General features: G+C 54.6%; 1 protein-coding gene across 1 annotated transcript; it reads right to left on the bottom strand.

Annotated features, from left to right (window-relative positions):
• Positions 1 to 868: 868 nt before the first annotated feature.
• LOC130477695 (zinc finger protein ZIC 4-like) lies at positions 869 to 7,079 on the bottom strand. The gene is made up of 2 exons (XM_056849742.1): positions 5,882 to 7,079; positions 869 to 1,333 (listed from the first exon to the last, which is right to left on the bottom strand). The coding sequence occupies exons 1-2, from the start codon at positions 7,077 to 7,079 to the stop codon at positions 888 to 890; spliced, it is 1,644 nt and encodes a 547-aa protein (XP_056705720.1). The 3' UTR covers positions 869 to 887.
• Positions 7,080 to 12,098: the final 5,019 nt, after the last annotated feature.

Below are 12,098 nucleotides of genomic sequence, written 5' to 3'. Positions count from 1 at the left end.
TCACCTTCCATCCACTAAGAAATCACAAGTCGTCACAATTCAACAGAAGTAACATGAGGGAGAGGGAGGGTGGCAGAAAATCCAAGAGAATATGTTTATGTATTTAAAGCCACCGCTCGTGTAGATTAAAATGTACCATAAATCTTTAAGCCACCCCTGGGCTTGTTTTATTAGTGGGAAGAATATGCATAGTTTTTTTTTTGTGTGTGGGGGGGAGGGAGGATCAGCAGAGAACTTCTTTCCAAAAATGTCAACTGAACGGGTAAATTAACCAAAATATTTCATGGATCGATCCGTATTACGATTTCGGTAACAAATAATGTATTTATAGATACTTATATTCCTCTCTTTAGACGCACACGCGCACACAGCCAAAAAAGAAAAGAAAAGGGGGGGGGAACCAAGCAGTGGGCTAATAAAAGAGTCCAGGAAAACACCATCACAAAGTACCAGCACCGACGGTCGCAGCTGTACATCTAGAAATCCGTATTAAAACACTTTGGTTGATTGATACAAAAAAAAGGTGGGTTCAGTTCAGACCGAGGCCTCTGTAAACGTATAGGGAAGGAGATGGTCCGAGGCGTCTGGCCTAGGAAGGAGGGGGGGCAGGGGGGGAGACGGGGGGCGGAAGGAGGCGAATTCCCCTCTAGTGTGCTTGACACCTTAATAAATACAAAATGGGGCGGGGGCGGGGGTTATTTTACAGTGTATCTTCTCTCCTGTGGCCTGTGCAGCATTTCTGATCGAGGGGGGGATGAGGGGGGAGTGGAGGCCCCCCATCGAAAGTCGACCCCCCTCCCCCAAGGGTCCTCCGTCCAGTGCGCGGCCCCCCGCGCAGCGCCGTGCAGTCCCGCAGGCAGGCGGCCGTCCGTCCTACCGTGACGCCCTTAGTAAGCGGGCCGGGGCTCGCAGTTCGTGTAAGCCGCCTCTCCCGGGTGAGGCGACGGAGAGTTACTGGGTGGCGTCGGGATGCCGCCGGCCCCTGAGCTCTGACACACGTACCATTCGCTCAGGTTGGCCGCCGCCTGCGTCGAGGAGGCGGAGGAAGGCGGCGGAGGCGGCGGCGGCGGCGGGGGGTCCCGGCCGCAGTCCGACGAGGGGGACACCAGCGACGGGGTGGACGACTCGTAGCCCGAGCTGGGGGGCGGGGACTTGCAGTGGACTTTCATGTGCTTCCGCAAGGAGCTGGGATGGGTGTAGGACTTGTCGCAGCCTCGCACTTTGCAGTTGTAGGGCTTGTCGCTGGTGTGCACGTGGGAATGCTTCTTCCGGTCGCTGCTGTTGGCGAAGCGCCGCTCGCAGCCTTCGAACTCGCACTTGAAGGGCTTCTCTCCTGCGGAGGAAGGCAAGGCGGGGAGACTCGGTTTAGGGGGGAGGGGGCTTTTCTGTGGGCCACGAGTCCAGGTCTGCCAAAGCCGCCCTTTCCCTGGCTGGCACCACCCTGGAGGACCACCCTTGGGAGGTGAGGTCGACCCATCTTCAGCTCAGGCACACCAACCCGAGGGCTGCAGGCCCCTCCACCCCTCCCGGTGCCCTCTATTCCTGGAGACGAAGATCTATGGCTTTTTTTGAGGGAAAGCCTTTGGAGGAAAGGCCTAGGGGTGCTCAAGCCAAGGCCAAACGTTTCTCTACCGTGGCCCCCTCACTCACCTCTGAATCAAGGCCGCTTCCAGTTCCAGAATTCATCTTATGTTGGCAATTTCTCCCCCACCGCAAAGCTCCCACCCCCACCCCATCTGCCAAGTTTTACTGAAATGCTGGCTATTCAGTTCCAACTCCTAGCAATGGATTCTGGCTTCGTGGTGTCACGTTTCTCACACATGTCTGGCTAACTCTCGCATAAGGTTCCCACGAGCTTCCCTGGCCCTTTAGTGCAACACTGATTTCGCCTTCCAGCTCAAACACTCCCCCACCCGACCCAGCCCTCACCCCAAACTACAGGTTAGAATGGGCTTTGCAGGAAATGCTGCAAACCGGAAGCGAGGAAATGAACCCCCAATGTAGGGTAGGCCATGCAGAAGAACATGGCGCACCCTTCCAGATCTGAGACATGACTATGAGCGTGTTTTTTATTTCTGAAACACCTTTTCCCTCTTCGGGCGGAAGTATTCACTCATAACCTTTCTTGGGGTGGGGCGTGGGGAGGGGGTATCTGAAAAATAATATAAAGACCCGGAGAACAATGTATAGCGCCAGGAGCTCCTTGGAAGAAGGGCAGCGAACAAAAGCAAGAGACAGAGCTATGATGGGGGATCTTTCCTCTGCTTAACACCAGCCACGATTAAAAACCCAGATGGATATTTCTGTCGGCGATGTCCTTCCTTATTGTTCAATGCAAGGCTATGGGCTTCACAGGACAAGGACAAGCTTGCCTTTTGCTATCAAGCGAGAACTGCAGCGAGGAGCAGAAAGGGACGTCTTTAGCAAGGGAGCCACAAACATTAGGCGCATTGAGGTCAGCGGCCAGGCACTTACGGATCTGAATAGATCTGCATAGGGATCGCGTTGGGGTGGGGGGAGGGTCAGAGAGAAGAAGAAACCACAATTTTTAGGAAATCGGCTCTAGAGGTGCTTGCACGCTAGATACTGAGCGCCGGATTTTCCCGCTGATAAAGCAATAGGGGCCGAAGCCACGTGCGGTGGAGTCTCTGCGGGCCTCGGCTGTATTAGTTGGGGGGGGGGGATCAGCAAAGAGAGCGATGCTTAGGGTACGAAAGAGGCCCGGAAAACGAGATGCCACAGAAAGGGGCTGAGGTGGGGAATTCAAAGCGAGCTACTGTGGGTTTCTGAATGGCACCCTGAGCCCAAATAACTGGGTAAGTTGACGTGTGCGGAGTGAGAGCGTCGATCTGTCTGTCTGTGTGGCATGGCTTAAGCATGACTTCCTTAAGGCAGCCACGGAGTGCGTTCCGATTTCGGAACAAAACTTTTTTTTTTTGAAAGTGACCTAGCCCTTCACAATGTGTCCACTGAATATGCCAGACAAAAAAATGCTTTTAAAAAAGAGAGAGACAAGGAGCCAACCATATCTTTCTTTTCTTTTGTTACAGTGAAGATAGGGTGTCTGTACACCATTTCTTTGACATCTGGAAAGTGGAGGGCTGACAATTGGGGGGGGGGGGCTTCTGTAAATGGCTGCTGGAACTGCAAACTTGCAAGAATATGACCCCCCCCCAAAAAAAAAATCAACAACAGGCCCTGAGAAAGAACCGTGTTTTTTGCTCGTGAGAGATGCCAGGCGTACCTGCCCAGAAGGGTGTCGAGTCATTCGTATTTGGAAGGAGGGGAAAAAAATAAGATCGTCCCTGTATCTCGATGCCTCTATAAGCATTTTAATTATAGTTCCTTGTAAAGACACAGTTTGACCTTCCGCTCCTCAGCTGAAACAACAAATCAAGGGGGTTGGTGTAGCACAAGCGAGCGGTAAGTTAGGAGGCCCTTGGGGACAGCCGCCGTCATAAAGCCAAGCGATTGTGAGTTACAGTCAGGTGGGCCTTACAGCTTCTCGTTTCTCCAGGAGAGAAAAAAAAAGGGTTTAACTTCTTTTAACCTCTTCTGCGCATTAATTGGGGGCAAAGAGGTGGGGCTGGGCACATGGAAGGGATCTTCATTGTCAGGCGGCGATGCGGTCTTGCAAGGCCTGGAAAACGGGCGCTCGTTCAAGACTTCCCGGCTAAAGGGAAGGGTTTCCTGCGTGTAAACGTGTATGATTCAGAAGACCTGTCCCTGACGTGTTCCGTGGGCTGTGCATTAGGGCCGGCGCACGGAGAGGGGGCCGAGCACCCCCCCCAACACGACACAACACAAGAGTCAGTCCGCACCGCCATTTTCTACCGACACTTGTAGCTCTCCCAGGACTGGCTGTTGAGTCCAAGGCCTTCCGTTTGGAGATTTTAGCATAATCCTCCCGACTTTGGGACTGGATTAAAGTATTTGCAAAATTCTCGAGGGGGGGGCGAGAGGAAAGGAGGAGGAGGAAGCTTTAGCTTGCCAGAGCTGGCCCTATAAATGACCCGTTAAAGGCAACTTCTCTGACTGCGGCCTAAACACACCTGGGTCCCTATGGCCCTCCCTGGCCGGCTCGAATGGTAAGGACGTGATTTTGCTTTCTTCGCTTCGGCCCGGCTGACGCCATTGAGAATTAGCCTAACCCCCCTTCTTCCTCTCTTCCTACTCCCTCTTCGGCTGGATTTCTCCAGAAGCCCCATCCCCTGCTCGCCCAGACCGAGAGAATCCCAACGTCATTCATATTTCAGGAGGCAATTATTTTACCGTTTGAATCTAGAACGGCGCTCATGAATAATGTGTCAGCCGTTCTATTTGCCTTTGGGTTGCGGGATCTAGGGAGGGGGGGCTCATCAGAAATGCCGTGCGGTAATAATTTTTAAAAAGGGCCTACAGGATTCCACCCCCCTCGCCCATCCCCCGCTCCAGAAAGAAGTTAATTAGCTGGGGAGGTTCAAGGGAAAGAATCCATACCATCAGCGAGCTTGGATGATGGACGGGCATCCTTCTTCTGCGCTGATGGAGGTCAGATTGACCGGGGATCTGACCGTTTTCTGCTCGGGAGACTGGAAAGGGGGCGGCAGCCCAAGGGGCAGTAAAAAGTTTGTTTGTTTAAGGAGCGCGCGGCAAAATGAAGGGACCCACCTGCCTCGGCGTCTCCTTTCCTCCCCAACACGAGGATATGTTGGTGGGGAGGGAGGGGGGTTGTTGTCCTTCTTGTCGCCATTAAATGTATTTCCGAGGACTGTACAGATTCCCCCGTGTGATTTGACAAGTAAAGAAATAAACGAACCACAGTCGAGGCAAAGACCAGTCTGCGGCTCTGGCGTTTTAAGAACTGCGGGGCGAAAACATTTATTTGGGCTGTGAACTGATCTCATAATAGGATGAGGTCGTTTCCTTACCGGTACACAAGGCTGGCCGGCAAGGGAGTGTGTGTGTGTTTGTGTGGAAAAAATGTACTCTGGAACTTATTTCTTATCTTTTGCCAAGACAGGGGGAAAAGGGGGGGGGAGCAGCCCAACAAATTACGAACCCTGGCTGCTAACCTCAGTGGTGGTGTACAACTTCACAGCCTGCTTCTGGAAGCGTGAAAACTTTCTAGGCGCAGCCTCATTCATTAGGGAGGCTTTTGTGGCCGTCTGGGGTCAAACGGGGCTTCTGCGAGGTCTTCCCCTTCGAGTCCCGGGCCTTCCCGTGTTAAGTAGGACTAACAAATGTTTCTGGACGCCAGGTCCCTTCAGCAGCCTGGGCGATGACCTCTGGAAACGGTAGGCCAAAATGGACTCTTTCTCTCCCCCCCCCCCGCCCCTCTTTCTCTGCTCCTAGAGTTCCAGACCTGCCTCCCTTTCCCGGTTTCCATTTTCAGCAGAAGGCCTTGCGGAGCTAGCGGAGGACTAGGAATGAAACATTGCGGAGTCCTTCTTCCGGGAACAAAAAACGAGGGGACCTCGCAGCTGTGCTTTTCTCAGGAGAAGACAGCAGGAGCAGCAGCCCCGGAGACATCACTCAAAACTGTGCAGACAAGTTGCGGTTTCTATTGTCCGCTCCAAAATTGGGCGTTTGCGCCCAAATCCTGTGGTTTTTGCCTCTCCCCCCCCCCCCAATAAATCCTTAGCTAGCTCATGGGAAAGACAGCGACACATCAAAATGCCTCCATGTAGGATATAAAAAAAAGCATCTCCGCAACAGCTTCAAACTCACAGCTCCGTAGCATCAATCCTAAAACCATAGTAGGAATGATTGTTCACAACAACTGAAGCCAATCGGCTATGCTGACCTAAGACCAAAGTATTAAAAACAATCCTACAAAAGCTGCCATCCCGCCAGACGGCTGAACAAGAAGGGAAAGGAAGGAGGACTTCTCCATACTGACCTGTGTGCGTCCTTTTGTGGATCTTGAGGTTCTCGGAGCGCGCGAAGACTTTCCCGCATCCGGGGAAAGGGCAGGGGAAGGGCTTCTCGCCGGTGTGGACGCGGATGTGGTTGACCAGTTTGTACTTGGCCTTGAAAGGCTTCCCTTCGCGGGGGCACTCCTCCCAGAAGCAGATGTGGTTGGACTGCTCGGGCCCGCCGACGTGCTCCACCGTGACGTGGGTGACCAGCTCGTGCATGGTGCTGAAAGTTTTCGAGCACAGCTGCTTGGGCGCCTGGTCCAGCTCGACCCACTTGCAGATGAGCTCCTGCTTGATGGGCTGGCGCATGTAGCGGAAGAAAGCCCCCGGCCCGTGGTGGGGGGCGAGGTTCACGTTCAGGTTCATGCCCGCGTAGCCGTGGAAAGAGGCGGCGGCGAAAGGGTCTGTCCGGGAGGCTGGCACAGGGGCGAAAGGCTCGGACCGGGCGTACATTTGTCCAGGCAGCCCCAGTCTCAGCTGCCCGTTCAGACGGCCGCCCGGAGTGGCCTGGGGAGGCTGCTCGTGGTGGAGTCCAGCGAAAAGCGAGGGGGTCCCGGCTTCGGAGTGGTGGTGGTGGTGGTGGTGGTGGCGGCGGTGGTGGTGGTGATGGGGGCGGTGGTGCCGAGCATGGTGTCCGGGGTAGCTACCTGTTGTCGAGACAAACATGCCGTGATGAGAACGGGGGGTGGCAGACAGCGGGTAGGGGAGCCCTGGCATGGCGGGGGCCGTCCGACCTCCGCGCAGGAAAAAACCCCTACCTGCGGGAAGAGGCTGGCCGGGCTGCGGGACTGCGTAAGGGACCGCCGCGGGCTGCGCCAGGCCGCAGGCTCCGCCGGGACGGGGCGCCCCCTCCGCCGGGCCTGGCCCGAGATGCTGGGGGTGAGAAGGAGGGGCAGGGCTGAGCTGGAAGGTGGCGGAGGGGTGGTGAGGGTAGTGGTGCTGGTGGTGGGGATGGAGATGGTGGTGGTGCCCCATGGGTTCGGGCCGGAACGGGCTCAGCCCCAGGCGGGGTTCCGCGGCGCACTCCCCAGGGTGCGTGGGAACCATGGGGTGGGGTTGTCCGGCGAAGCCGGTCATGCTCGGAGGGGAGTGGGGATGGTAGTGATGGGGGTGAGGAGCCCCCGCCAAGCCTAGTAATTTCTGCGCCGGATTCCGTTTGGAGAGCGCCGCAGAGTCCATTCCTGGACTCCCCCCCCCAAAAGCCTCCCAGCTCACAGGCTTCGGCAATTCTAAAAAAAAAGTCACCTGACAGCCGGGAGGGGGAAGCGAGGGGGGGGGGAGAAAGAGAGACGGAGCAAGAGGGAGAGAGGGGGGAACTTTCCCAAAGTTTCCCCCCTCAAAGATTTTTTTTTTAAAAAAATCTCTCTTGGTTTGGGCTATTTGGCTTTATTTTAGTTTTACTTCTTTCCCTCCCCCCCCTCTTCTTTCTTTTCTCCTCCTCCCCTGTCCTTTCCTTTCCTTATTTTTTTTATTTTTTTTTTGCTTCCTCCTTTTTTTTAATGCCTACGTGGAATCCCATTACGCTTTGAGAAGCAGCAGCAGGACGCGGGGAGGCCGCTGAATAGAGGCTCCATAGAGTCGGGCTCCAACCCGGAGCGCGAAACAATCGAGGCGGCCGCTGATTGGCCCGAGCCGCCTGGCCGACGTCAGCGATGACAGGTCCCCGCTGAAGTCTGAAAAGATTTAGGGAAGGGGGGGGAGAGAGAAGGGGGGGAGAGAGAAGGGGGGGAGGGAGGAAGAGGACGCGGGGAGGTCTGCGCAGGCGCAGCTCCCCCCTCTTCTTCTGCCCCTCTTTCAAAAGACGTTTCCTCTTCCCCCTCCTCCTCTTGCTCCGCACCCCCCCCCCCCAAAGCCGCAAGCTTGTCTGGGCTTTGCATTGACTTCCCGCATTTTATTTTTTTAAAAAACAACAACCCTGCGTTTAAGGGCGGCTGGAAAGCCTCCCCGGTCCAAGGCAAGGGGTCGGTGGCGGCCTTTAAGCGCTACTGAGCGTGTTCCGCCAAAGGAGGAGCGAGGCCACCTGGAAGTAGCGGAGGTATCGCCGAGAAAGCCAGGCTGGCGGGGCGGGGGGGGGGGGCTGCCGCTTCCCCCACCCCTCCGAGGGACCCTCGGGCATCTCCCGCCGACGGCTCCCTGGAGCCCCGACTCGGGTCCGGCACGGATCCCGGCCCGCCCCGTAGCCTCCATCCCCCTTCCCTCCCTCCGCCTCCTGGCCTCCCCGCTTGGGCTCATAACGAGGCGACGCTCGAATGGGGAGCTGGGCTCGGGGTCTGTGCGGAGGGCCTGATCGCCCGTCGGCGGGCTCCCGGTGAGGCTGCCCCATGGCCGCTGGCGGCTCCTGCCCGTTTCCTTCCTGCAGCAGGGACCGCAAAGATGGAGGGGGGGGGGCTTTGCTCAAAACTTCCGCTCTTGGGGAGGGGGGGGTGAGAACCATGGCCGGACCGATCTGCCGCAGGAATCCGTCGGGAAGGAGGGAGGCTGCCGCAGGGGAAGCCCGGAGACGCCGCTGCTGCTCGCTGCCTCTCCTTCCTCCGCCTTCCCCCTGTCCGGCTCGGGAAGGAGGCCGCCTGTTTCCCGGGAGAAACGGCCGCCCAGACCCCGTCTCCCTTCTTCGCCCTGCCAGCCACCCTTGTGGGGAGCCAGCCGGTCTCTCCCGGGGAGCAGCTCTCTCCTCTTGGGTTTCGGGAGTCGGCGGCCCGGGATCCCCGAGGGGAGGCTTCCGAAGCGGGACCCGCTCCTCCCGCCTCAGACGGAGCCCGCTGCCGCCCCGAGCCAGCCATCCGTTTGACTGGCGATTATTTATGGCGCGCACAAATCTCCGGGGCCCCCGTTTCCCGACGGCAGTGGGCACAATGAGGAAGGGACGGGCTTTGCATACAGAAGTCGTCCTGGGAAGCAGAGCCGGGCGAAGCGGGTCTTTAGATTGCTGACACTTGTTGGCTGCCCGAGAGGACCGGGCCTTTAACAAACAACAACAAAAGCTCCGCCACATCCTCATTTCCCACGATAGCGGAATCTCTTCCCCCCCTCGCCCTTTCTTTCCTTCTTGGCCTAACGGTTGTCACGAGCTGCAGCAATAATCCCATCCTAATCTTCGTGGCCAGAACTTCCCAGCAGCTGATAAATTTGTTTACCTTGCTTTCTGAAGAAGTACTGGAAAGTATCTGAAAATCATATTAAGTCAACTGCACTCATATTGAGTCAACTCTCTGTCTCTCTGTCTGTCTCTCGGACAAGTTGCCAACTTTCTTTTGGAAATGACAAAATTGAGGTCCATGAAGAACAACAATAGTCCCCAATCCATAAGCGTATATACACAAACGGCTTTGATTCCAGGCCTCTGGGTAAAACGAACTGGCTGAAGGTCTTGGGATGTTCAGTCTGAAAGTAAAGTTTTTTTTTTTCCTTTTCCCACAGGGAAAAAAAAAGTTTAAAATCCCTTCGTCTAAAGGATAGGTTGTGATTGTATGGATGAAGCGGTATTTCTCTCCCCCCCCCCCCCACAAACATTGTAAGAAGATGCTATGAAAAATCTGGCCTTCCAAACCGGTGGAGGCAGATTGATTCCAATGGAAGTTACTTCCAGAATAAGTGTGTTTGGGACGGCTTGTCGATGGTTCCGAAAAGATTTGGGGCAAGGAGTTGTTTAGGGGGGTGGGAAAGTCTCTGACTTTTGGGCATATGTCCAATCAAATTCGCTTGCCCAATCCACAAACCCTTGTAACACTGGCTCTCTTCCGCCCTTTGTCCCAGGTTAGCGTGTTGGTAACACTTGGAAGACTCACAGCACACTCCTAAACCCTACTTTAGGATGTCTCTGTCCAATGCGTTCTTAACCCCCTTGTTATAATGCCGGCCAACGCTGGAGAAGCCAGTGTTATTTCAGCCGCAATCCCAGCCAAACTTAACTTCCGAGAAACCGTCCACAGGTCAAAATGGAAGTTGCTTGAATGTACTTCGGCTTAGCTGGGTGGTCGATTGAGCTAGAGTTTCACCACCGAAGGAAGTTTCACATATTCAAGAACCTGATTTTGAACGAAGGAGAATGTGGGGGAGGGCAATCCCCCGGGGAAACGGCAACCCGAATTTAAAGAACGAGCACAAACATTTCTTCTTCTTTCCCTGGCGAAGATGAGCTGTTAGCACACACAACGACCCCTGTTCGTTGTATCCCAAATAAGAAAATACTGTAAGTCTTTGTCTTTGGAAAACAAGATTTGACTACAATCTGGGAACAGCCCTTGTGTTCAGTTTGCAGCCCCGCAAACCTAATAATCAGTTCCGGAGTCGTCTGACAGCCGAAATACATTTTGTGATGTTTGTATTAATAAAAAGTACAGTTCCTGACTTGAAGCCATTGGTATGGCTCCACTTTCTGTTTAAGTAGCAAAATAGGAAACCTTCTGGCATTTCCAAAAAAATTTAAACGGCTCTATTTTCACAATAGCTGTCTAACCAAGGGCTGGGTTTAACATACACAATAATTCTCTAAGGGCCGTTTCATTGCACTTTACAGCCGAGTAGGACTGATAGGCGTGGACGAATGAATACACCTCTGACCACTTTCTGTCCAAGTTGGTAACACAACAATAAGGCACGCCTAGGTTTAATTACTGTTCCTAAGTTAATGCAAGGCGCGCACACGTCTATGCCCCGAGGACCCGAGTCGTCGCACACGCAGTAATTAGCTAACCCTCCTTACATAACATGTTTACGTAGACAACTTAACCCCACACCCCCCAGCAGTTCCAGACAACCTTCCCTTGCTGGTATTTTTGCCCTAAACTCCCCCCAAAAAAGAAAGGAGGGGAAAAAATCTGGCTTCTCTCTTTCTCATCCCTGACCACCTCCGAAGGAGATCGCAGACAGAAACAAACATTATTAGGTAGTAGCAGGACTCTGAGATGCGTTTACTTACAAAGGTCCTGAGAGAGGGTGCGCTCCAAATAAAGCTGTCCTTCTCATCCCGCCTTACAACCACTTCATCTCTACACACTTGACAGCCTTCAGTCCTGACAGTCCTCAGTCAAAGGAGAAAACATCTGGAACAGCTTATCAATTTCCTTTTTTAAAAAAAAGAACGCCAGTATATCTATCTATATATATATAGTACATATATAGATATATATGCTGCCAATCGCTTGGCTTAGGCCATTCTAAAATATTGGCACGGCTTCTTGTCAAACGCTAATGGCTTTATCCGCTCTTACTTAAAACCCTGAGGTTCCTCACAGGGGTTTCCCCCCCTCTCCCCCCCTTCCTTTGCATGAATCCAATGGAAAAGAAATGGCCCATGGTGTCTCTCTCATTATATTAGGTGAAGTTAGTACTCTCACTCCTAGCATTTGTTGTGTACCTTGGGAGACATATCTGCCCGTGTGTGTGTGTGTGCGTGTGTGTGTAAAGGAGAGGAGAGAAAGCCAGGGAGGGTGGAAAGGGGGGTGGCGGGTGGAGTTGTACGCATGACCAGAAGGCGGAGAAAACGGCAAGAAGGAGGACTCCTGGAGAAAGTTTTTACCGTTCTCGGGGAGAATGTGTGGGCCACGGCTCTCACCTGTCTGGCGCGCGCTTTCCATTGACCCCCCCTCCCAGATCCACGCACCCCGAACGTATTTGTTTTGCCGGGGAAACGACCACCAGATCCCCATTTCTCTTCACCTAAACACACTACCGAGAGGACAGAGCATAAGCAAACCTGGAGGGCAGGGAGACGACGGCCATATATTTGAGAACTGTCACGGCCCTCACGGAGGGATTCCGCTTGCAATATAAATATTGGAGCGGAGGCACTTGGTGACAAGGGAGAGGGCTCTTTCCAAGAATAACACGCAATTGCGCCAACCCGGCCATCGGCCTGCGGCAGGAGCCCCGCTCCCCTCCCCCACACACACACACAAGCTGTCCTATAGGAGGGTCTTCCTTTGGCCCCCAGCCCCAGTGGGCGCCGTCCTTGGCCCCGAGGGTCCCAGCCTCAGAAGCCGGGCCGACACGACGGCCTGACCCTGGTGCTTGGGGAGGATTCCTCGGGGCTTGGGCTGGCCCGGCCGAGGCTGCCTGGTTCCCCCAAGTCTTGACCGGGCCCCCTGAATGAAGACCCCTGGCTCTCCTTTCCCCGTGAACAACCGAAGGGCCGCTCCTCCATCTCACAGCGAAGTCAGCCCACGGAAATATCGACGGGGCTCAGCGCAGCTGTTGCGG

This window comes from Euleptes europaea, chromosome 5, assembly GCF_029931775.1.
Source record: "Euleptes europaea isolate rEulEur1 chromosome 5, rEulEur1.hap1, whole genome shotgun sequence".
Classification (NCBI taxonomy): Eukaryota; Metazoa; Chordata; class Lepidosauria; order Squamata; family Sphaerodactylidae; genus Euleptes; species Euleptes europaea.
Note: the sequence above shows the minus strand (reverse complement) of the source record. Positions and strands in the feature narration are given on the sequence as shown.